This window comes from Penicillium brevicompactum, assembly GCF_028827555.1.
Source record: "Penicillium brevicompactum strain IBT 35665 chromosome Unknown utg000007l_segment0_segment0, whole genome shotgun sequence".
Lineage (NCBI taxonomy): Eukaryota > Fungi > Ascomycota > Eurotiomycetes > Eurotiales > Aspergillaceae > Penicillium > Penicillium brevicompactum.
Window position 1 is genome coordinate 1,789,831 of NW_026623210.1, and position 24,752 is coordinate 1,814,582.

The 24,752-nt window shown below is 50.6% G+C and overlaps 8 protein-coding genes across 8 annotated transcripts; 3 read left to right on the plus strand and 5 right to left on the minus strand.

Moving 5' to 3' along the window:
* Positions 1–149: 149 nt before the first annotated feature.
* On the plus strand, positions 150–982 carry N7506_011431 (mitochondrial 54S ribosomal protein mL61; the record flags this gene model as incomplete). Its single annotated transcript, XM_056960724.1, has 2 exons — positions 150–188; positions 407–982. 2 exons carry the CDS (start codon positions 150–152, stop codon positions 980–982), a joined length of 615 nt encoding a protein of 204 aa, XP_056806879.1.
* Positions 983–1,399: 417 nt separating this feature from the next.
* Positions 1,400–5,729, minus strand: N7506_011432 (MRX complex DNA-binding subunit; the record flags this gene model as incomplete). The annotated part of the gene is made up of 7 exons (XM_056960725.1): positions 1,400–1,408; positions 1,460–5,236; positions 5,310–5,400; positions 5,474–5,501; positions 5,563–5,564; positions 5,613–5,657; positions 5,716–5,729. 7 exons carry the CDS (start codon positions 5,727–5,729, stop codon positions 1,400–1,402), a joined length of 3,966 nt encoding a protein of 1,321 aa, XP_056806880.1.
* A 407-nt stretch (positions 5,730–6,136) lies between these two features.
* On the plus strand, positions 6,137–7,395 carry N7506_011433 (GATA transcription factor LreB; the record flags this gene model as incomplete). The annotated part of the gene is made up of 2 exons (XM_056960726.1): positions 6,137–6,382; positions 6,415–7,395. The coding sequence occupies 2 exons, from the start codon at positions 6,137–6,139 to the stop codon at positions 7,393–7,395; spliced, it is 1,227 nt and encodes a 408-aa protein (XP_056806881.1).
* A 631-nt stretch (positions 7,396–8,026) lies between these two features.
* N7506_011434 (uncharacterized protein) lies at positions 8,027–9,083 on the minus strand (the record flags this gene model as incomplete). Its single annotated transcript, XM_056960727.1, has 3 exons — positions 8,027–8,423; positions 8,497–8,796; positions 8,845–9,083. The coding sequence occupies 3 exons, from the start codon at positions 9,081–9,083 to the stop codon at positions 8,027–8,029; spliced, it is 936 nt and encodes a 311-aa protein (XP_056806882.1).
* Positions 9,084–11,000: 1,917 nt separating this feature from the next.
* On the plus strand, positions 11,001–11,747 carry N7506_011435 (uncharacterized protein; the record flags this gene model as incomplete). Its single annotated transcript, XM_056960728.1, has 1 exon — positions 11,001–11,747. One exon carries the CDS (start codon positions 11,001–11,003, stop codon positions 11,745–11,747), a length of 747 nt encoding a protein of 248 aa, XP_056806883.1.
* A 1,068-nt stretch (positions 11,748–12,815) lies between these two features.
* N7506_011436 (zinc-binding alcohol dehydrogenase family protein) lies at positions 12,816–13,886 on the minus strand (the record flags this gene model as incomplete). The annotated part of the gene is made up of 1 exon (XM_056960729.1): positions 12,816–13,886. The coding sequence occupies one exon, from the start codon at positions 13,884–13,886 to the stop codon at positions 12,816–12,818; it is 1,071 nt and encodes a 356-aa protein (XP_056806884.1).
* An 885-nt stretch (positions 13,887–14,771) lies between these two features.
* Positions 14,772–16,372, minus strand: N7506_011437 (oxidoreductase, short-chain dehydrogenase/reductase family; the record flags this gene model as incomplete). Its single annotated transcript, XM_056960730.1, has 3 exons — positions 14,772–15,752; positions 15,803–15,882; positions 15,943–16,372. The coding sequence occupies 3 exons, from the start codon at positions 16,370–16,372 to the stop codon at positions 14,772–14,774; spliced, it is 1,491 nt and encodes a 496-aa protein (XP_056806885.1).
* A 1,807-nt stretch (positions 16,373–18,179) lies between these two features.
* atg2 (uncharacterized protein) lies at positions 18,180–24,668 on the minus strand (the record flags this gene model as incomplete). The annotated part of the gene is made up of 4 exons (XM_056960731.1): positions 18,180–18,197; positions 18,259–19,164; positions 19,219–24,414; positions 24,504–24,668. The coding sequence occupies 4 exons, from the start codon at positions 24,666–24,668 to the stop codon at positions 18,180–18,182; spliced, it is 6,285 nt and encodes a 2,094-aa protein (XP_056806886.1).
* Positions 24,669–24,752: the final 84 nt, after the last annotated feature.

Consider the following 24,752-nt stretch of genomic DNA (forward strand, 5'->3'; position numbering starts at 1 on the left):
TTCCCCGATCAACAGACCTGCAATCCAGACCTCCAACCATAGGTCCATGAGCAATTAGCATTTTGCTTGAACCTCAACTTTTCGCTTCCCTCCGATATACTTCCTGCTGTCGCATAAGGGCCAGATCCCGTGCGGAACAGCCTTTCATCATGGTCAACTTGTTCAAGCGGCTCCGCAAGCTGCAAACTGTAAGTGAATCCTTGAATGACTGTCCTAGGATACTTTCCTAGCTCAATTCGATACTGGTAAACTAATTGGATATTTTACACCAACAGAGAGTAAGCCGAATCTCCGCACCCTGATATCTCCGGCCTTGAACTTTTACATCCAAACGCAACCCGTCAACCAGAAAGACCGGGAAAGACCAAGCCGCGAAAAAAACAACCGTACTGACAACTCCATCCAGATTCTCCAAACCAAGGTCGGCACCGGTGCCGCGATTTTCCCTACCCTCGCATCCGCATCAACAGAATTCCCAGCCGTCACCAGACTCCACCTCACATATGCTCAAAAGATCGACAATGGTCACGGCGGCGCACGGCATTTCTGGCGCAAATGTCTCCCCCGACTGAAATACCACAACCCCGGCGTGAGCATGTCAGTAAAGCAGACCCAAGACCAGAGCGGACCTGCAGCATTGACACTCTACTTTGCGGGTGAGAAGGCCGGCAGCGCCGCCATCGCCCTGGCAAATGAGCGCAAGATCACAGACTCTCTGGCACCTGCCGCCGAGGCTGGTGAGAAGTCTGTCGTTCTCGATATCCGAAACTACACATACAAGCAAATCTGGGATCGTGTGCAGGTTATGACGAACGCGAAGGTGGTCAACCCCACTGGTGAGGATGTGGCCATGCAGCAGAAGTTGGACGCTATTGAGAAGAAGTCCGGGCCTGATCGCCAGCGCATCCAGGCTATCCGCCAAGCGAAGAAGGACCAGGAGCGCATGCTTGCCATGGCTCGGGGTGAGGTGGACAAGGTTTAAGATAGTGCTGTTTGGTTCTGGTGGTGTCTGGGAGTCGATTGATCGATCCATCTGGTCTCTCTAACCGAGGACTGGCTGTCTGTAGCATAGCATCTTCCTTTGTCTTACGACTATGTATTTTTGGAGAAAATATTTAATGCGCGCATTCCATTCTTTACCATTCAAGTTTCCCGAAGTCGAACGCGTACTTGAGTCCTGGGGGCTCTGGGAGAACCTTCGAAAAATTCATGGATATGATACAGATATCAATTGACATTAGAGATACAAAATTTGCTAGCTAAAAGCAACTCCGAGATATGCTCGCAAGAAAACACATTTCAAGGGCGATTGGCCGGAGATTCACATCACTCCGGGCAAAACTATGTTGTCAGAATTGGGCAAACTTGATCGAATGAATGCGACATTTTTGAGAAGATGTTACATGACCTGTGATTTGTTAGCAATGACCGTGATGACCACATCAGCTTTAGAACATACCTCAGCAATGGACTGCCGCTCGATAATCGACTTCTGCCTCTCATTACGCGAAACGCGGTAATAATAATCGCTGAAGTCACCGCATTGCATGTGGCGCAAGAACTCTTCGTCGTGGGTAATAACAATCAACTGGAAGTTTGCTTGTTGCTGGCGAGTGCGAATGATATCATGCAATGACAGAGCCAGAGAGCGAATGTTGTCTCGGTCCAGGTTGGTAGTGGGTTCATCGAGAGCGATGAGACCACAGTTGACACCGAAACACTCCGCCAGAGCAAGTCGGATGATGATACTAGCCAAAACCTTTTGACCTGCACTGCACCGACCACGCATGTCCATCTCCGCGCCAGACTTAACCATGCACACGCGGTAATTGTACGAGCGGTTGCCCTTGGCATTCTCATTGTCAGAACGGATGAGGATGGTATCGACATCTGTCCCACGGTATGTCTTCTGCCACAGTTCCCCAACTATAGCATTGATCTCTTCCATTTTCAGACCGTGGTATTGCATGATTGCCTTGTCGAGAGCGCCGCCGTAACGGGCGAGATCATCAACAGCGGCTTTGGTGGTTTCGACCTTGATGTGAGACTCCTTGTATTTAGAGGCAGCATCCTTGTAGTCTGTGTTCCAATCCGCCAGCAGTTGCATCAGCTGGTCATCCTTGGATTTCATTTCACCCATTTTGCTAGCCTGTTTGGCAGCAAGGGCATTGTGTTCACGGGTCCAGCGTTCTGATTCTTGCTTGAATCGACCACGATCAACTTCCGCATTTTGCGCTTCAAGTTGCTCGACTTCTTCCTCTGCCGTATTGAGGGATCGAGTGGCTTGACGGTAGGTCAGATTATCAGAATATTGTCGTTTGGTGTTCTCGCTGTCTTTCAGTTGCGCTGAAATCCTATTGATGTCCTTTGTGATCTCGCCCTGTTCGGATTCCAGCTTTTCGATTTCTTCTTCGATATTCTGAAGCTCATATTTGCTTCGTTCGAGCTGATCTGGGCCCCCTCGCTCAATGAACGAATTGATATCGTCATTGGCAAGGTCAAGTTGGTGGATGCTCTCGGACAGACGACTGATTTCATGTTGCATATCCCGCTCGCGCTCATCGGCACGCTGGCTGATATCATCATAGCGAGCTTGTGCTTGAAGTAAATCTGGGGTGAGAGCCTCGATATCACGATCTGCTTTCTCGATTGCCTCTCGCTGCTGGGCATTGAGCTTTTTGAATTCTTCCACACGAATAAGTAGATCCGCCTTCTTTTCCAATTGGAATTTGGCATTGTCCAGATTGCTCTTCACATCTCTAGACTTGAGCTCAAGTTCGTTGATCTCAGCCCGGGTCTTGTCTTTTTCGTTTGTGAACTTAGTAAGTGTCTTCTTGAGATCTCTGGACTTGTCATTGATGGCCGATATCTCCTCTTGGATGTCTTCAAGAGTGCGGGCGACAGTCGCATCTTGCTGCTTTGCGGAAAGCTCGTTGATTTGCGATTTGATTGATTTGATCTCAGCATCATAGCGTACGATGGTGCTGACTGTCTTAGAGAGTGCCTCGACGTCACGCTTGTTCTCAATCTTCTCGGTGACCTTCCCGTCGCGGGTTTCTAGTTTTTCCAGCAGCTGATCACGCAGCGATTCACACTCTTGCTCCTCATGTTCTAGTTCTGGAATATCGGTCTTTGACAAACGGACCCAGGAATCATAGAAAGTACCAGCTTCACGAGCAGCTTGGAATTCTTCTTCGAATCTTTTCAAGTCGGCCTCAGCCTCGGAATCAAGACTGGCTTTGTTGATAAGGGCGTTCAGCTTCTTGGTGAACGTTTGGACCTCTACCTCGTTCTTGAAAGCTCTTGCGCAGGTTCGGCACTTCTTGGTTTGTTCGGCGGCGTTCACACACATGGTGAAATATTCTCCCATTCCAGCGTATTGATCGGCGTCCTTTCGGGCGGCCTCGTATCTTTCCTGGCGGTCCTTCAGTCTTTCTTGGTACTTTTCCGGTTCTGAGTTAACTGCCTCTTGGATCTCCTTGGCACAGTCGTCGAGTTCCTTTTGGCGCTGTTTGTGATTCTTGGTGGCGGTCTTGAGTTTGAACTCCACTTGCTCCAACTCTCGGCTCACGCCGTCGCGTTCTCGTTCAGCATCGGTGACTTGTTTTGATTCACTGTCGAGGGCCTGTTGGAAACTTCGCTCAAGTGTGTCGGGTTGCCAGTCTGCACCGACGACTTTCTCGAGACGATCCCCGTGGGCTCCTTGCATTGTTTGCAGACTGCGCTCACGATCCTTGGATTCTTTCTTGAGGTGATCTAGGCGAGCCAGCTCACCGGCCTTCTTGGTGGAGTCAATCAACTCGTTATTCAGCCGTGAGCTCTCATCCTCAAGACGGCGAATCTCCGCGTTGGTGTCTTGAATTTCTTGATCCCAGGAAGCGTTCTTGGCTCGCTCCTTCGCGGAATCCAAGCTGGACGTAATGTCTTCAACTTTTGATTCGAGCGCTGCCTGCACACCTTCATCAACGTCGATTCCATTGAGTTTGCCCTGGTAAGACGAGGCCTCCTTGTCGTTTGCTGCAATCTGTCGCTTTGCTGCATTTTTGGTCTCCTGGAGCGCAGACTTGGTTTGACCGATTTCGTTCAATGTCTCTTGGACTTCACGGAGCTCTTTTTGGGCTTCACGCTTCACGCGATCTAGAGACTGGTTCTGTTCTTTCAAAAGACGTCGGATCTTCTGCATGAACGAGTCTACAGCGGGCTGGTCCATTTTGTCATCAAGGCCACGGATGTTGTTCGCATGACCGATCTCGTTGATCATCTTCTGGCGCCTCTCCGACTGACGCTCGAAATTTGCCTTGTCATTCTCAAATTTTCCATTTTCTGCTTGCTTCAGACCTAGGCGATGACGGGCCTGTTCGATCTTTTCCTTTAACTCCATGTAATTCTCCTTCTGGGTCTCTTCTTGTTGCTGGTATTGAACTTGCTTTGTTTCAAATTGTTCCAGGGTAGATTCGAGCCATTCATCGGAGTCATCAAGCTCAACCAAATGCCTCTTGAGGTTGTCAATTGTAGTTTGAATACTCTTGACCTCGATACGCTTTCCTTCTAGAGCACCGAGGACCTGGGCATAACTTTCCGATTGCGTCCAGGCTTTATCGGCAAGGTCAGCAACTCGCCGCATCTCTTTCGACATCTGCTGGGTTTCCTCGCGCAGCGCCTCAATCTCCTCCTGGAGCTTTATGGAGCGTTTCTCTGCACGGTCTGCCTTATCCTTGTCCTCCTTCGCATGCTGCTCCATGATTTTGTACTTGCCAAGTTCCTCATTCTGCTTCTTTCGAAGAGCTTTAATGTTATCAATGGCTTTGGTGTACTTCATGGCCTCGAAGATCTCGTCGAACCTCTTTTTCAACACCGCAGGTTCACTCATTGGCCACAAACTTTCGTCTTGGTGGCAGAAAATGACTGAATCCAGCACAGCTTTGGAGACACCCAGGTATTGAGGCATGATCTGGTCTAGCTCTGCCACCCGAGAAGAGATGGCCGTCCGCTCGCCATTCTTGACCATAAGCAATTGCCCTTCCAGGGTCTTTTGCTGTCGTGTAGTTTTCTTGACCGTAAGCTGGAGACTTCGTGTGGCAACCATTCTCGCACCCGAAGTAGCTTTGAATGAAAGCTTCACCTGAGCGAGTACTTCCTTCTCGCCACATAGCTTCGGGTCGTGAATGAAAGCACCGCCTTTGCTGTTCGGGGGAAGATCACCCGTCGTGGCATACTTGAGGCATTCGATGATGGTCTAGAACGTCGTCAGTTCTGCGCAAGCTATTCGCAATTCCGAACTCCGAGTCGGTCAGTCCGTCGACACCTACCGTTTTACCGGAGCCATTGTATCCAACGATCAGCGTGAGAGGCGTATGGAACTGTATCGTTTCGCTTCGCGTATTATCGAAAGAGCGGACTCTACAGGTCGATTTGGTTAGCAAGAGATTATACCCCGCGGAGGTTACACCAGGTCAACGGTGTCTGCACATACCCCAGAATGGAGAGCTTGTCGATCTTAGCTGCGGGACGTTAGAGCGCCGGATCTCTTTGCTTTTCTACCGAGAGGTTTTCAGAACTTACACCTATTCAATTAGTACCGCGACGCGGATATTGGGGAATGTCTAACTTACATCTTTGCGCAAAAGTCCGAATTAGCACGGATGAGCGTTTTAGCCCTGGTAGATTCAAATCTCTGGCATCCACGCCGTTCTCATCACCCCGGAGTCAAATGACCTGAAAAGGGACATGTGCTTTAGGCAAGTTGTGAGCAATCACATTAATGACCCGCGTTTGATGGTAACACGAAGTCACGTGTTGGAGACTCAGGGCCCACATGGGATCGGCGGCGCTGGCAATCAGCAATAGCCGGCTCTTATTTCCAAAGTTCGCTCTTTTCAAAGGAAGACTGGCCTGTACGTACTTCCTGCTCGACACTTCCTCCCACACACCTTTCGAACCCCCGGAAACCGCATTGCACCGCCGAATCACCATCGTTCGCTATCACCCGACGCACTACTCCGTATCTGGTGCGGGCACCTTTAGGGGATATTTTTGGTTATATTATATGGGAACCCCCCGAATTCGAAAGCCTACGATAGGACTTGCCGAACGATATTATAATTGTCCTGGTCGCGCTTCTTCTATCGCTCTCCATATGGCTCTAAGCCGCCCGCAGGCGTATGAGGGCATGTCCCTCCCCGTCTCGCAGATGAGATCGGGTCCCAACGAGGGGCATCCGATATACGCAATGGACCAGCAGCACCTTGCTGGATCCTTCGGTGGGAACTATGGTATGCAAGGTACCCAACATGGTGAATACCAAAGCTTGCCCACCGACTCTGGCTGGACGGAGCGTGTTCTCGATGAAATGAAGGACATGCTCGTCCTGCTCACCCCCAGGGTCGGATTACCTACGCCACACCATCGTGCAAGAACCTCACGGGCCGCGGCGCAAAGCAATTAGAGGGAACCCTTCTGGCGCAACATGTTCACGAGGACGACCAGGCGATCCTTCAAAAGGACTTGGATGAGTCGGTCGCCACGAACCAATCCTTCCGGACTCACTTGCGATTTCAAAAAACGAACGGTACATACTGCCTTATGGAGGCCTATGGACATCCCCACCTCGCGAACCAGAACGAACGTCAGAGCGGGCGAAGCATGGGCAAAGATCTCTGTACTGGCTTTTTCCTGATATGCCGACCGTATCCCAACAAGATCTCCCAGCTTCTCGACTCTTTCCTAGAGCACAAGATTGAAAACGCACGTCTGATACAGCAGATTGCTAAATTAAAGCAAGAAGAAGACGAGGGAGCAACCGCAGCTCGAGCACCCTATCAAAGATACGACGAGCCCTCCGGTCCTCAGCTCGGGTCTGGGTCTTCGCAATCCGCCCCATCAGGGGCAGGATCCAGTGACCAAGAGTCACATTCCCCTGACACACTTGGGCCGAACTCCGATGAATCAGACACGAATCAATCTGCGGAATTCTACCCAGAGCCGCCCGCCGAGACATACACGCACATCGACGGCATTGAAGTGATGACAGGTCTCTACTACGGAGATGGCGAGAGATCGCAAGGACTCAGTACAGGCGGAAACCGCGGACGATTGGTGCATTGTGACATTGACATCACGACGGCAGCAGACCAGGAGCGCAATGCGCAAGAGGGCGACCGACGCAAGCGCCTCAAGGGCCAACATGTCTGTGGCGACTGTGGAACGGCAGATTCTCCGGAATGGAGAAAGGGCCCGAATGGGCCTAAGACTCTGTGCAATGCATGTGGCTGTGAGTCTTCCGTTATCCCCGCTCCAATCCTTGCGGGTCTTCATACCTGTCAACTCTTGGCACTAACTTTGGCTTCTCTAGTGCGTTGGTCTAAGAAGGAAAAGAAACGACAGGAGTCGGCTTGAATGTGTTCCCGTTGCTCCACGGGATCTTTTTCCACTTAACGAGTTTTCTTTACTTGTTTTTCTTCTGTTTCGGCGCCCTGCGATTTCCTGCCACGATACCCCTGGGGTCTTCAATTCGCTGACCTTGCTCCCATGTCTGTTTTGTTGTACTGGGGCTTCAACGTCCCCATTTCCGGTGTTTGGCCTTTGGGCAACCCTGCCCCCCATGTGTTCTTGAGCATGGGTGATGATATCATGTCCTGATTGTGATCTTTTCTTGAATCCAGTGTACACATTTGGGCCGTTCACGAAGCGCTCTGGCCCGTGCAGACATCGTGTAATTAAGCGCGGGATCTTTTAATCCTTTTTGATGCATCGAAACTATCATTTTGGGAACTAACGTATTCCCAAACACAAGAACATGATCGTCGGCGTAAAACAAAACTTCCAACGCCGAATATGCCGGTAAATACTTGGAACGATAGGCATTCGTGCAACATGATAGTATTTGACATGGGGGCCCTGGGCACGAAACTGCAAGCCCAAACACCATTCTTGCCCTATTAAATAATGAAAGTGTGGTATATGAGCAGGAATTTATGGTATCACGCAAAAAAAAAGCAAAACAGCAAAAAAGCAAAAAAGCACTGGCTCAAGTTCTTGCAGCTTTCTTCGGTGGCGGCGGGAAATACATTGGCGAACCGTTCGCACTCTCTGGGCTCACTTCGTGCGATTGCGGTGATGAGTAATGAGCTTGATGGGAGCGCAGAGGTAGATCGGAGGCGGTGCTGCTATTGTCGAGTCTGTTGAAGGCAAGTGTGCGAGAAGCAAAAGGTGGCACGCTTCCTCCGACGGCCATAGGCGGGATTCCTGGGCCATGAGGCATTGACCCCGGAGTCATGGGGATCATGCCGGGGGACTTGATGATCTCTTCCTCGAATTCCTTCTCAATGCGGCGTTCTTCTCTCTGCTCCACAATCTCTTCACGCTCTTCGGGTGTGATGAAACAGGAGTGGATGTTGAAGCCGAGGATCACTGCATAGTAGAGACTGGTACATGTTAGCTGACGTGTATACATGGGCCATAGCGGCATGAATTGGGGCAAGCGAGAAGGTAGCGTACATCATCAGGATTGTGACAGCAAAAAGCGCTTTGGCTTGCATGCAGTAGGGAATATTGGACTTGCGATAAGCCACACTGCAGCTTTTTGTGATGTACCATGGTGGTCCCGACTGAGAGTGTTTGGGGTCTGATGTATCGGAGCCACCCTGGTAAATCGCCGACACCAGGTAGAGAATGATCAAGGATGCGTGGATGCTGACCGCAACGGGAGGGTAGAAGAGGTGCATCCAATGCACAGGTAATTTAACGATCAGGAAGAAGGTACTTAGAACGCCGAGCACGAGGTTATAGTTGGTGATACTGTTCGGGTCAGCGGTAAGCTCATGGGGATGGATAGCAATAACGTACAATCCAGACCAGACCATCGGGGCTGTGAACGGTCTATAATTCGCAGCTGCGTATAACGCCTCATTTGGAGCACTGTTGAAGCCGTTGTCTGCGCCGTCCTGCCATAATAACGTCCGGTACAGGTTGTGTGAAGCGATACCGGTCAATGTCAGCATCACGATAGTGATCGGGAATTCGCCAGCCATCAACCACAAGACGAGCTTGTGGTTCCTGTGCTTCTTCGGGAAGAAGAACTGCATTTTGACAAAGATGATAAAGAGCTCGCAACAGAACACGCGGATTTCCCCAGGAAAGGCGTCTATCCAAAATGAAACGCTCGGGTGTAAAAGCTGTGTACCACACACTAAACCAGACCGGCTGGCTTACACATGCAAATGCTCAGAGAGCCAGTACTTCAGCGTGGAGTAAGAAGTAGAGGGGAAAAAATCAAAATGCAAGTCTGGGCGATTTGGAGGACGAGCGTTAGATATGAGCTCGAGGCCAACCAAGCGGTCGCAGGCACGATTCATGGCCATGCAGAGGGGCACGAATCAGCATGGAGTGAGAGTGTGCAGAGGACCTCGAAGTGTGTTTTGGAGGTGCATCTGGCCAATGCTTGGGGGCGGCAAGCGCCAGTGCAAGTAACAAGCCGAAGTCATCACACCAATGAGACCACAGGGTTCATGGGTTGGCTCAAAGTCGTCACACGCTAAGCTGTGATGGGATGGCGGATCTGCACAGCAGTCCTCATCACAGAGTTCCCCTCTCGCCCTCTGGCAACCTGCAGCTGTTAGTGAGCGCCTAGCGAAACGCTTGGGGTGATGGTCACATTTGTGACTTTGTTGGCATCTGGATACAAAAGGTTCAAAACACCATTTCGGATGTATATTACCCAAATGTACATATCTTATGCTAGCTTCAAAGACGAAGCAACGACATAATTCTGCTCGTTGTTTGAACCAAGTTTCCTAGGGTTGAATGGTAGAAAGACGATTGAACACTGGGGTTGGTTACCCCAGGAGAACCAAAGTAATGGTCGGAACAGCCAACCTTCACCGACCTCGTGTCGACTTGGACTTCCCATTATTACCCATTACATACCTACATTATCGAATTCGGAATTTTTCCATTCGACTATCAATTTATTAGTTCCCGAGCTTGTTAGTGTGAACTACAGCGATAACGTGAAGCAAATGCCGCCGCACTACTCCGTCGATCACCCCGCCTGGCCAAAGACACCCGTGGACCGTTAGATAGTCGACCACCTGGACGAACCGCATCACCGTATGGTTAAAAGTACATTTGAGATATGCATACAGCCTATGTCAGACTATGGCCAGCCCTGTGATGATGGTGTTGTCTGTATTGCTAAAGACGATCGTTGGAGGCCGATCTCAACAACACTATATAAATATCGATGGCACTTCCATCCGAGGATTTAAAATCAATCCCAGGAGGACCTCAAACTACAAAGATTTCCAAGGTTGTACACAAACATCCTGAGCACAACCTTGGAATTTCAAGGTAAGATAGAATAGCCCTAAACCATCAGGGTTTCCAAGGTTGTCCGACTGAGGTTGCTCACCTGTGGCGGGTAAGCAGAATGTATCTATAGAAAAGCCAATGAAACCCCTCGGGGTTCACAGTATGCCTAGTCGTTCAATCGTATAGGAAGCCACGGCGTCATATTACTCTCCAAGGCTGCACTGTATTCAATCTTGGAAGCCTTACAATCCTAGAGAATACAGTACTTGAACACTGATATACTTGTGGTGTCGCTGTCGATCAGTTAGGGCACGGGTACCCACACGATCGGCATTGAACTCGACAACCAGGATCTTGTAGGGATTGGGATAGTCAAGGGTAGGAGTTCATTCACCTTCGATACAACTGTTTCAAATCCATTCTTCTAAGTCAACAGGAACAAAAAGAAAAAGATGCCCCTGAAAACATAGTGTTTGGGCCTCGATCACGTGAATTCGCCTCAACCTCAACCAGTGGTCCAACGTCAATTTTTTCTCCGGGGGGCAAATAATCAACTTGCATATATAAATCATTTCGAGAAAGACATTCGCTACACGCCCTCGTCAAACGTCTAGTCGGTGTCGCTGACACGGCCGTACCCCGATCTTTCAATCCCATCACGCATTTGCGCATCACCACCACTCTCGAACACTATGTTTGAAGACTTCTCCTTTACATCGCCATCGTCGCGCCCGGCACGTCTAGCCCTAGAGGATGACCGCTTGATGGTCGATACAGACAGCCTAATTTCACCACTCTCCTCACGCTGTCCATCACCACAATCCCGTCTCCGGAACCGCCGCAATTACCGCTCTCAACCGCCAACTTCAGTCCCATTCCCCTACGAAGACCACAAAGACAACAAACGCCTCTCCATATCAACACTCACTCAAAAACTACACGAACATACTTTGGCTCCAGGCGACCGCGACCGCATGTCCCCAGGCTTCTCACCCAACTACCCAGCCTACGTCCTCACACCCCCTGACACAGACCACGACGATGAATCCCTATCTCCCTCCAGCCCGACATTCCCTCCACACTCGGAATCCAATGACGACATCCGCTCGCGAAGGCAGCATATCTCGCGGTTGCAGTGCAACGAGTCCGAAATCGAGGCTATGCGGAGTCTGATCGAGGAGCCCGAAGAGGAAGAGGATTGTCATCCGAGTTCGTTACCGCCTAGGCACTCGCCGCGCAGGCGAGCGGTGACGCTTTCCAGGAGTCGGTTTGGGCCGGAGGAGAGGCGGAGGAAGAGTTCGGCTGGGGTCTTGTCGAGTCGGGTTGAGAAGGATCGTCATGGTCATGGTCATGGCCATGGACCTGGAAAGAGAAATGAGGGGCTGAGGAGGAAAAGCCTTGTGAGTGCGGCTTTGGCTTCAATGGTTGAAAGAGAATAGATTCGGGGATGTCCATGTGAATGTCGATTGTACATACGGGACTTTACATGACAACCTCTGCTGGGTGGGGCTTCCCAACCTCAACCTCAGCCACCGCCGTCTTTGGGGGCGCACTCAGAGCCAGGCTCGCTGAATTACTCATGGCCAGTATGTGCCCAGGCGACTGGTCAGCATGCTACTACCAGAGAACGAACAAAGTTCAATGAACGCAAAGACAGGCGACTTCGGCCATATCCGGTCTTCAAACCGTCTCAACAAGGCCACTCCCTGCTAGTAAGATGCCTAAATTTGGCACAAGGGCGGGAAAATCGTGACCAAAGATGAATCCCCAAGAGGTGCCAAAATGATTAATCAGCCGTTCAATCATCACGCTCATGACGGGTATATGAGAATCAAGGAGACGCCGAGGGACCTTGATTCCAGATGAATCCACTATGAAGCCGGACATGCTGGGACCTAAAGATATCAGTCATGAAAGGTTCATCCTTCAGCATAGGTCCCAATGAGCGCTTGGTGGATCACCATGACTGTAGCTGGCTGCTTTTAGATCACATTGCAATTACCAAGATATCCATCATAAGACTTCCAAGTCGACATCTGCATGGATAGAGCATTTCAATTTCAATAATCAAAACACTTTACTCCGCAAGGTACATAATGTGTCTGTATGTAGAATATTTGGGAGACTTTGCAGGAGTTCTGCTTCATACGACGTTCCAAGGTTGCTTTTTGTCTGATTCCCACACAAAGCTAACGCCCCTCAAAGGCATGAGATATATACAAAAGACGTAAAAACCTGAAAATCGTGCAAAGAAAAAAAAAAAAAAGAAGAGAGGTAACTGCCTTGTGCTGCCCTGGGAGTCACCCAGGATATCTTCGTGGGGAGACACATGTCGTGTTCCTGAGCCACTTACTTCCAGAAAAACAGTACTGAGTACAGAGTAAGACAGATAAAGAGGCGGGTTAATCCAGAGCTGGGGAAACTACCCCGTACCCAGGTACACATAGTTGCATTTAGAACCAAACTAGAAAGCTTCCAAAGATTGAGAATAGGAAAGCATCGAAAAATCACTCCCAAGGACAAAACACAACTTTCTGACCCGACACGCCTTGTTTGTTCAAAGCCAATGCCTCCTCTACTGCACCCAATCCCCCAGGTACCACAAGAGGCCTGTTAGGAACAAACAGTCCACTAGCAATCCACTCAGTCAAAGCCTTCGCCATAGGTTCACTTAGATAACGCAGGTCAGGAGCACTCCCAATCCCCAGAATCTGCTTGATATCGACCTTTGGCTCCTTGCTCTGACCAAGCGCAATCGCATCCGCATCAATAGCCTCCGGCCGAACAACATATACAGTAACGAGCTCACTCCCCTCACTTTTCGATTCCTGAATGATCTGCACACCGAGCACTTGCGTCGACTTCGCCGAAATAGCATCAAAGACAAACATCAAAGGCACATCACCAAGAGCAGACGCGAACGACGCAGCATCAGACTGACTCCGATCAAGCACAACATGTGCACCGAGACTATGCAAAAACTCATGGTTTGTGAGGCTTGCATTCGTGATTATACGCTCGAACCCAGACAGTCTGGCTAGTTGAGTTGCATATTGACCGACAGACGAAGCACCGCCGAGAATCACAATTGCTTTTCCCTGACCGGCCTTTTCGCCTTCTCTTTCCCATGGTGGAATCAAGCCGTGGCCTGTTGAATGGTAAAATGCAGTAACGACGGCCATTGTCGCTAGCCCTATACCTGCTGCCTGCTGGTCGGTGATATTATCTGGTGTTTTGGAGACCAGCTCAGCTGGCATTTTGCAATATTGTTGGAAGGTGGAGGAGTCATAGGTTCCGATGATTCCTTGGAAAAACACTCGGTCGCCTTCTTTGAACCCGGATACATTGGGTCCTACTGCGGTGATGGTGCCTGCGGCGTCGGACCCGAGGACTGCGGGGTATGAGGGGAGGAAGGTGTTGTGGTCTCGGATCTTCCAGTCGACGGGGTTGACGGCTGTGGCGGCGATTTTGATTCCGATCTCGCCGGGCTTTAATGCGGAGAGTGATCTGTGAGAGATGGTGTGTTTGGCGAAGGGCTCTTGGAGGAGAGCAGCTTTGGTGGAGGTAGGGAACGACATTATAATGCTTTGGAATCTGAATGCGCTGAAGGAATTAAGAGGGGTATATAAGTATGGCTAGAATTCTGGGAGTAGATATGATGATTCATCTATCCGTGAATCCGTGGGCCCATGGACCTTCTCGGGGACATATGCAAGGCTTACAAATTGAGTTGCACCTCCAGGGCTCCAGGGCTGAAAAGCATGGAACACCAGGGACTCGGTGGTGTTTGGCTCGATGGTAAGCAAGATAACAAGGATAAGTGGGGTTTTGCTTGTATGCTACTGTTGATGTCAGATGTCAATGGTGAGTTGACCCAAGGCCCAAACAGATTTCCTAGGAACTTAAAAAGGAAGAACGGAGATCATGATATGAGCAAATGCGTGAGAGTGGTCAATCTATCAATTGACTTTGGGATAATGGTAATTTACAATGTCATTCTACTAATGAAACTTGGAAAGAAACAAGAACCCAGTGAGACCCAAAGTAATGGCATTTGAAATTTGCCAATTGTAAGATTGAAACTAAATGAAGTAGAGTCACAGACTCAAAAATGGTTTAAAATGATAGTAAAAACAAGGAAGAAGAATAGAAGAGGACACGAAGGGAAAGGGAGAAAATGGAGGAAGAGAAAAAAGAAGAGAAAAGGGAGGAAGAAGAAGGGAAAGAAGGGAAAGAATAAAAAGAAGAAAAAGAAGAAGAAGAAAAAGAAAAGTCCAGCCCAATCCAGCAAGCCTGTGCTTCCAACAAATCGCCATATTCGCCATGTTCGCCATGCTCAAAAACCGCGACAATCATATCACATCTGGTTCCCAGAACCAGGTCGGATTCCCAGAATCCGTAGAAGCCAAGACAAAATCCAAGTCACAATCAATTCGACCCAGACCTCCAACTGAAGAACTTCTTCAACCCCTTCCTCCCCCAGCTTTCCGCTCATCACTCTTCCGTCTCTGGAAGTCTCTCCCGTCAAGCTGACGAGTGCCCCTCAGACCCATATTCTCAGCATTCGCAGCCGCAAGAACAGACTGCACATGAGGATCGAAGTAGATAGGGTCATAGGGATCGTATTTCAAATCGAAAGGCGAGAGGGGGGTGATGGGTGAGTGGAGGGGAGTATCGGTATCGAGAGACTCATGAGGTGAGGGTTCGGAGTCTCTGTCGTGATGGTATTCGGGTTGGTCAAACTCTTCGAGTTCGTAGAAGATGCCTCGATCGCGCTCGTCGACTTGGGCCCATTCGCCGTTTGCGTAGACTGGGGAGCCCGGCTCGCCGATTTCGCTTTCGGAGTAGAAGTCTTGGGTGGATGGTGTAGAGGGGCGGCGGGAGTGGGTGTGGGAATCTGAGAGGGCTGGGGGAACGGACTCTTCCCGTATGGAGGTCATTGCTGTTTGGGGGTCATCGTGGCGGTCGTTTTCGCTATTGTTTTGTACAGGGCGGCTCCAGTAGTTGAAGCCTTCGTTGAGGGAGTATTCTGATAGAGAGTGGACGCGGCCGTGGTTCCCAGGTGATGGTGAGGGGAACTCTTGGCCCTTGGGTGTTGACTGGTCTAGGGAGGTGTAAAGAGAGTTTGCTGAGTAGAAGGATGGCAGCGATGCATCTGTGTATTGGGAAATGGACACCCGGTCCAGTCCCTGGTCGAGGGGGAAAGTGGATTCTTGGTCGGAGAGTATGGAGCAGCTGTCGACGTCTTCTATGTATGAGACGATGCGTGCGAGATCCAGCGACTTGCGCGGATTCAAAATCTCAAAGCAAGCGCCACCGTGTGAGACGGTGGCAACGGCCTGTGTGCTGGCTAGCATGGAGTCTGGCTCGGCCTTGCGAGCTTCGACTTCGGCCTCGGCTTGAGCTTGTGCCTTGTTCTGCTGGAACTTCTCCCGGAAAGTGTTCTAGACATTGTCAGTTGAGATGTTTCGGGAAATGTCTCACTGGGACTTACCAAACGCTTCCTGTTGGGTCTTGTACGAGTGCCGTTGTCTGAAACAAGAGTTACTCGTGGGCTGGGAGACTGATAGTGAACTATTGAAAAGGTTAATCAAGGTTCCGGATCGAAAGTCAATTGAAATTTCCAAGGCTTACCAGGATGAGCTTCTCCAATCTCAGGCTCTTCACTCCGCTGGGAGATGATGCTGTGCGAATACGAGGGGGACAGCGGCGGAGGACTCGAGGCCGAAGAGACGGAGTTAGGATAAGAGATATTGAGTGCGGGTGGGCGATTCAAATGTAACGCCGCCGTCTTTCGCTTCAATTTCCTTCCTGCATGATCGACGGGATCATCTATGCGGTCTGCAGATTTGGAGAGGAATTTGCGGTAGTCATGGAGGGAGAGGGCCCCCGTGATACCGGATTTGATGGATCGAGGGGGGAGGGACATAGCGTCGGCCGGAAGGGGTTTAGAGAGAGGAGAACATGCATGATCATGGAGCTCCAAACACTTCTGGCAGAGGGGGCTGTCCAGCAGCTCACCCTGCCACACCTCATCGGTGGCGGAATACATGAGGCTATTCATCTCTGCGGCTACCAGCACCACTGCGAATATGCCAGATATCGCTTTTGTCGGTCAGAAAGAGGAAGCCCCTGCTTCGTGTGATTTTTTCTGTTCTTTTCTTTCTTGAGGTGTCCACTTTTTAGATTGTCGACATATCCGATGCAGGCGTAGATCGAATCCACTTCTCCACACTAGATCTGATTCGTCAGATTTCCGAAACCGATGCAAGGGAGAGTGTGTAGGTTCGTAGCGTTTGAGATAACATAGATCACAACAGACCTGCAAGGCACAGAGGAGGGGGGAGGTTTTTTAATTTAAGAGCGAAGGGACAGAAAACTGGATGGACGGCAGTACCTGGCGATATCCACTCGAAACCCACACGATATCCACCACACTGAGAGAGTCTAGAGCCGAACCAGAGGCCAACAAGGCCACAGAGAACAAGAACAGGGACCAAAGGCCGGGAATACCGAGAGACAGTAGAGTAGAGAAGCAGAGTCTAGACGACTACGCAACCTGGGGAAGACCCATGGTTCGTAAGGCACTCGACGACGTCATGGCAGAAATTTCGAAAAGTCGGTGAGTTTCTGTTTTTTCGATTATTTTTAAAATAGTGTAGAGCATCAAATGAGCATATAGGGGGGATATTAAACAGTTAAACAACATAAGACATAATCTCATTGTGTGACCTGTGTGTATCACTTGCAGGGTGATCTTCAAAGGGCTCTTTAGTCTCTTTAGTCTCTTTAGCTTAATATTTGCTGCGCTAACAGTTTAGTTCTCTTCCCACCCACCAATCAGCCCCCACACATTCCAATTTGGCACGAACGCCTCCGAGTCGGCCAGACCAGTCGGCATCCAGAAGGATCGCTGAGCTGGACCAACTCACTTCGAGTGGCGGACTATCCACCCTGATTGGCCTCCCGATGGTGCCTGCTGTGGCAAGTGAAGATTTTTCGGTACGCGCAACTCAGTCAAAGTCTGTCCCCGGACACCTCATCGAGAATTTCAGGAATTCAGGACTTGATGACTGTGTTTCCGGCCCAATGCAAGGAACGTCGGGCTGGTCCTGCCCTCTTACTCTTTGGGGTATTCTCGTGGGTTATCGATCGTGCGTTCCGGGGGTCATCGTGAACTTTGATTCCGGTTCCTGAACTCATGATTCATGATTCTTCGGGCTGTCCGGGGTCTCCGTGGCCTGGTTTGACTTTTCGGCCCTGCTCGGTCTTCACCTTATCTCGCGTGGGCAACGTTTTGGGTGGATCGGGCCTTACTCAAAAGGCTGGGGGAGTCATCTGTGTCATCCTGTACTCCGTACTTCTTACTCCGTACTTCGTAGAGCATCTGTGCGTTGCACGCGTTGCACATGCATGATGGCCCAATTTCAACGGTTTGGGCGCCTTATGCTGATCTCAGGTCTATCATCAGATGCCCAAATACTAAGTCTTGCTGTCCGGGCGTTGATGTTGTCTCCCAGGGTTCACTCTTCACTCCTCTGACCCGAGTTTCTCCACCCGAGGAGACCCGAAGTACTCCCTCCGTACATCCAGCGGAGCCGAGAAATGTTTACAATACATAAAACAAAATAAAATAGACACCAATTGTGACTCTTTATTGACAATCCATGAACTCCATGCAAAGAACGTAGACCGCGAACGCGCGGAGTATCAAAACGAAACAAGGCAATTTAAGAATATGCAGGCATGCATCATGTGGTATCGAACTGAAGCAAAAACAAGGATTAAAATCAAAGCGAAACAAAGCAAACAAGCCATATGTACTGTTCACGCAAGGGCGACCAGGTCCTGGGGGTGACCCCAACCTCGTGCTAATACCGTTTGTATTTCTACACGAAAAAAGTCAGCCATATCCCTGGGAAGTGGGTGGGTTAGAAATCGTCCACTTACATCGTCCATCTTGCGCCGATTGCTCGGATCAAGGGTATTGCCCGCCCCCAGCAATGTCTGTCCCACAGCCTTGGAAACCCCAATTGCCGGCCGGAGAATAACGGTCGGCGCCCTCTTCCAGACAGCCTTCGCGGCTGCCTTGGCACTCCCGCTTTCGACCACTTCGCCCGGCACCGCGACGATGGCATCACGCGCCAAGAGTAGATCACGTTCGAGACCGCTGTACGCACCACGGAGACCTTGGACCACGCCGACTGGCTGGTCAGCGTAGAGGGAAATCTTCTTCGCTTCTTCCTCGTCCTCATCGTGGGATGGCGTGGTGAGTAGGTCCTCGGCGCCTTGGAGGACAGTCTGTGTTCCAATGGCGAGTTTCGCACCGAGCTTGACAAGCTCATTCGAAGTCGTTTTGGCAAATGCGACAGCGCCTTTTTGGATACTGCGTACAAGACGCCCATCCTTCTGGTATTCCCGCATGGGGACCACAACGAGGTCGCGCACGCCTCCGCCAACGTTCACGAGAGAGCGGATCGGCGCGAGACCGGCTAGAACGCCGGGTAGCTGATTCTTCTTTACGTCTGGCATCCATATGTCGTTGAGGGTCTGGCCAAGTCGATCGAACCCAGATACACCGTAGATGATCACATGGCGGAGGACCATGTCCGCGCCGTCGAGAACGAAGAAGTTCATAAATTCGGTGGTTCGGCCGGAGCGGAGACCTGCGTAGTCGACTCGTTTGGGCTTGAAATCTAGCTTTACCTGGACGGCGTTGACCTCCACTCGTTGCAGGAATGGGATGTCACCTGGGGTGGTGGATTGTTCGGCGGACTCGTCTCGGAACTCAAAGAATCGGCTCATGAAGTCTAGAGCATCTTGGTCGACATGTAAGCGAATGGGAAGGACAGTGGCCTATATTCCGTTAGATGAATTTGACTTCCATGCTCGGTAAATCGGTAAACAAACCTTCAGAACGATTTCAGATGCGGCCAGTTCAGGCACAGGCTTCACGGTCAGAATTTCAAGGTGAATCATGCTCGTTCCACTCTCCTTTTCACCAGCCTCATGCATGTATGTCGCGAACTTCTTCCAGGTCGATGTCGGGACGTGGTCGTAGATCTCCAGGTCCCTAACTCGAACGTCCAAGGAGCTCTGAGTCTCTTCGGAGCCAGGCGGGAAGAGAACCAAATCAGCACAGACACCCTTCAATTCAAAAGTCATCTTGTGATGCTTGCTGCGATGTAGACGTAACTTCTTTTCTCTCGTAGAAGATGATCGTCCTGGGCGACTGCTCGCTCCGGTGACTGTGGTAGACGTTGCATAGCTTCCAGTCTCACTGGTCAAATCATCAATGTCGTGATTGATCTCACGGTGGAGTTCCCGCGGATCTTTGTTGGCTGGAATACCAATGTAAATCGAATTGAAGAGGAAATCACCAATAACAGACTCTTCTTCATCCTCAGCCGATGGAGATAACCGGGAGCCCCTGGCACGACGCTCGGTGGCCTTAGTCTCTACATCCTTGACAGCCTTCGAGATCGTGTCGCGTGTGCGCTGCCAGTCATATCCATCAAATAGATTCCAGATGAAATGTACGTCTCGTACTCGCACCCTCAGAGGACTCCGCTGGAGTTTCGGGTCGTTGGTAAGGCCATAGGTGTTTTGAGTGGAATCCCACCGATGAGCGGTTCCACCCACTGCGGACTTCTTCGCAAAGTGGTCTTCCTGGAAATCCAATTCTGTCAAACTGGAGGAAACCTGGTATTGAGAATGGAAGCTGTCCAGAAGATCGCTGGGGCCTTCGGCACCAATCCCAGAGCCATCTTGTCTTGGGGAGAAGTCGCTGACATATTCAAGCTCATCGGTCAGTTGATCCTCTATGGATGGCTCTTCAGCAATTGTGGATAAGTCATCATCAGCCGAAAGAGCAGGATCAGCCGCGAAAGCATCTCCAGTAAAAGAGGCAAACATGTCTTGGAGCGGCATGACCTCCGTCCTATACTTGACATTTACGCATGGCGGAGTCGGCGGTTGAAGACCGTTCATGATGCTGATGAGTGTCTGTGTCGAATCTGCACAGGTCTCGAGAATCAATAGATCGTCCCTAAGCTCCACATCAAGTGACTTTGTTGCGTCCTCGGCAACGTTGGCCAACTTGACACTGGCCGTTGCTGATGAGATAGATGACACAGGAACATAGCCGTGGTCAATGTAGACTTGAACCTGGCTACTTTGGTCAACAGCCGAAGCTCGCTGATGCAGATTGTCGGAACCCTCATGCTGCACATCGTCAATGACCATGAGGGAAGCTTTCTTCATATCGAGCAATGCTTCCGCGGACTCGTCGTCATGCAAACTACCCGCGAATTTGGCATTGGTCAGGACTGCGAGTCCTTTTGCAGAAGAGTTTCGCGGGTTGAGGCCAACAACACAGTCTCTGAACACTATTGCCAGGTTGATGGGTTTCGGGTGGGATGAATTTGACTTCCTTGGCGACCCTATCGACAGATCCGAAGCTGTCGAATGGTCTGCAAAGTTCGCAATAGAACTAGCCATATTTGAAGCCACGTCCGCGCTTGTTGTATTATCGCCGAGCCCTATGAAAGCTGCAATAGCTGGGACTGTATACTCGACGAGAAGGCTATGCAACTTGATCTTGTAGGTCGGATCCATCTCATCAGGGATGTATCTAGCCATGAAAACAGGCGGGCTTGGGTCATCTGGGTCTTGATATTTGTCCGAAGGGGATAGAGCCTGCCCAACTAGCTTTTCGTCATGATTTCGATGAACGGACAGCTTCCTGATTTGAGCTGCCGTGAGCGAAGGCATGGTGATATGTGCGACTTCGGCGTCGGTGAGATGAGTATCGATATCTCCAATCTGGCCACCGACATGAACATGTCCATCAAGGCTGCGAATCAGCAGCAGCGTCAGTATCCCGGGGCGATCGTCTTCCGGTAGATACTTGGTGACGTTTGATAGCCGTCCCAGCTCGACGCCAAGAGACGACAAAGGCTCTAGGCCCTCGATATCCGAGATGACCGCCTTCATGCCGGTCACTGTTACGCGAAGAACAGAGCCTTGTCTCCGCTGTCGGAGCAACGTATCAACCATAATATCATCTTCCTCTTCGTATTTGTCTTGAGAGGGGGTGATCAACGTCAAAAGACGATCAAGGTCGACCTCCTTGGGAGCAAAAAGGAACTCAAGGCGAATATTATCCAAAGTAATTTTGGCCGGCGCATCAACCGAATCCTCGTCAAGTAAGAATGGCCCTACCAGCTTCGCCTTGTCCACCTGGATTCCAACGCCTTCAAATCGGCTCACAACTTTGACAGCAGTTGTGGTGAGTTGAAGACAATGAGTCTCTCCTATGACATCCAGAAGAATCGTTCCAATCCGCGCATTGACTTTCCAAAGCATTGACTTGCTCTTCTTCTCGGAGATTGGGCCAGGCGTCTCGAAATGGACACCTCGGGGGCGTTGCTTTGGAAGTGGTGGACTCCCTTTGACCGTTGAAACTGAAGACATTGAGCTTCCAAGCTCGAGAATAGTGCTCAGACCACCCATCCAGCCTAGAACCTCTTCCAGACGCTGAATGTTTAAATTGACATGGAGAGGTAAGGTAGAAATCTCGACTTTGGCCAAGTCTGCCGACTTGACAAGAGCAATAGAGATGTCGCCCTTTGAAGTGTTTCCAACATCACGCGTGGACTCGCGCATTTTGAATGTCTCATTAAACGAAATGAGGTCCTCTGATGCGAAGCCGAAGGTAAATTTGGAAATGTCCAGATTCAGCTTAGTGGCCGAGGACTGCGTCGAAAGACGAGCATCCAATCCAGACATCGTGAGACGGAGGACCACATCTTCCATGCTGTATGGAGGAGGAATAGGCGGTTCTGCGTGCTTCGAGGAATGAGCATGCCCCACGACATGTTCCATAAACTTCACTGAGAAGTCATGGACAACAAGATGAACAGGTGGTTGAGGCTTGGATTGCCCATCTTGCGATTGCTGCTCTGGCAGGTCTTTTTCAACCGCACCAAGAGCATGCAGAACCTTTTGTCCAATCTTGGTCAACAGCCAGCCAGTGGCAATGTCAAAGTGAATCGAGGCTGCAAAGACCTCGAGGGCTATTTCGGGTAATTGCGGGCCGGTGCTCGTCTCAGATCGTGGCTCGACTATAGCTCTGCCGAATTTGGTAGATGCGTATGCTCTGGAGGCCATCAAACTTTCCTCGTACACAGACTCACCCAAGTCGGCCGTGGATGCTTTGAGTTCATCCTCGGTCTTTCCTTTCTCTGGTGCTGATTGGTGTGGTAGATTTTCATTCGCAGAAGACGGAGGTGAGACCCAGACCAGAACTTTGGCAATGGAGAAAACAGGCTTCCTGATTTCATCAACCCCGTGTAGATCAGAGCCAAGCGAGGTTGAGGGTCGACCCTTGGGCGAAAATTGGGATTGAGATTGGTCGTCCGAATCATGCCGCTCATCGACGGGATCGCTCGATGGGGATTTAGTATACGGCGTTTCAGCTTGGGAATGGGAGAGCTGTTCCTGACCAGCAGGGACTGCGCTTGTAGTGCGGTTGTCGGAGGATCTGGAATGCGAAGCACCGTCGAATGTATCCCATGCTCCAGGCATGTTTGGCATAAAGCTGCCAGTCGGTTCCTGGCTGATAGCACTCATGTAAAGACTTTGGGCTTCATCATGAGAGAAGTATTTGGATTCAATGAGGTCGGATTGAGCGAGTTTTCTTGAATCTGGGCTGTCAGGCTCTACCAATGCAGAAGACTGATGCGACGAGACGCTCTCCTGCGACTTTTTGTTGCTTTCGCTTTCATCGTATCGGTAAGAGCCTTGTTCGCGCGGTGTGGCTGCGTCTGTTTCAACATCAGTTTGATGTTGAGGTGCCTCGTAGTTATGAGAGCCATGGAGGCTTGGTGGAAGGGTGGAATCCTCGAAATCTTCAGTATGACTTTGAGCCAAGCTCCGTGGCTCGGACGGATCATGGCTTCTCCATCCACTGTCAGTCATACGAGCATCTCGGGGTCGCATAACCGGTGAATGCTCATCAAAGTCATCGAACTGAGTGTCAATAACTGAGTCCAGATACCCTGGGTTGTCTTGGAAAGGATCATCACCGAAAACCTGGGAGTCTTCCATGTACCCACGATGGCTACCAGACTCGGAGTCAGCATCTGAGAATCGACCGTCGTGGGAGAACGCGGATTTTTCCAAGCTACGTGAAGTGAGATTGGAGTGGGCAGATCCTTGCAGTGGTTCTAAAATTGTGGATTGGGTCATAGCCAGAGGGTCTTGCTCATATTGATCAGAGTAATCAGAGCGACCAGAGTTGTTATAAGGCCCGGAGAGAACAGAGCGGTTCAATGGGGAGGGAGATTGTGCCCTGCTGGATGGTTGACTCCCTCTCGACCGCATCGTCGTGGTAGGCGAGGCAGGGGCGGCAAATCGAGAATAGTTTGAGAACACGGTAGAATCTGACACCAAACCAATGTTCACATCGGTGATTGAGATGAGTCGTTTTCCTTCTCGGAGGGGTGGCCCCTCCCCAGAACCAGTAGTTGTTCCAGAGACCCCTTGTACTTCGACTGCCCCAATACTCAACAGGGCGGCAACCAAGTCGGGTTTGTGTTCCGGTTGTCGCTTTGATGGTGCATCCTGCTTGAGTTCCATGTCCACGCGCACAACCACATTCTTAATCTGGAGTTGGAACCGATCGATAACGCCTTTCAGGAACCCCGCCACAAAAGTGGGCAGAGAAAACGAATCGTTCCCAAGACCAAGCTCATTCTCGTCATCCGCATTCCAAGCTAATGGATCAGCTGGCAGGACCCCGGATTGTGACGATATCGCAGCTTGCAGCTCTTCCCTTTCCTCTTTTGGCTCAGATTCGAGGAAGGATTCCGCCAACCCTGACGGCGTGGGTACCGTTGAGGTTTCAAGACCCGCACCTTTCCCTTTCTCATGTTTCGATCTCTTCGGCTCTTCTGGCAATAACCGAGTATGTACGTCGATACCGTCGGCTTCGCAAAGTATCCCGCTACTGTGAACGTCGGCCGGAAGCGTGATTCGAAGAAGGCGTACACGGGCACTGAGCAGCTCGCATGAAGCAGGAAGGCTAAGGAGGGTCGATAATTTCTATTCCACGATGCGAATCAGTCAGCCCGCTCCGCTCAACCATCGTTGATGATCTCGAAACGCCCCGCACGCGGACGATCACCACTCACCTCTAATTTCAGGCCGATATCCTTCAGCTCGACCACCGACCGCTGACCCCAGCTAATGCCTAGATTGTCCAGGTCTAAGGCATCTGTTTCCACGAGGCCCACGCGAGATAGGACATATTTGAGGAGCCGCTTCTGGACAAACGAGGGCATGAAATAAGACGCCATTATCCGCGGCTGGGAGCTGGGAAGCTCCTATGCATGTATCATTGAAAAGAGGTGAACAGAACGATAAGAAAGCAGCCAGCCCCG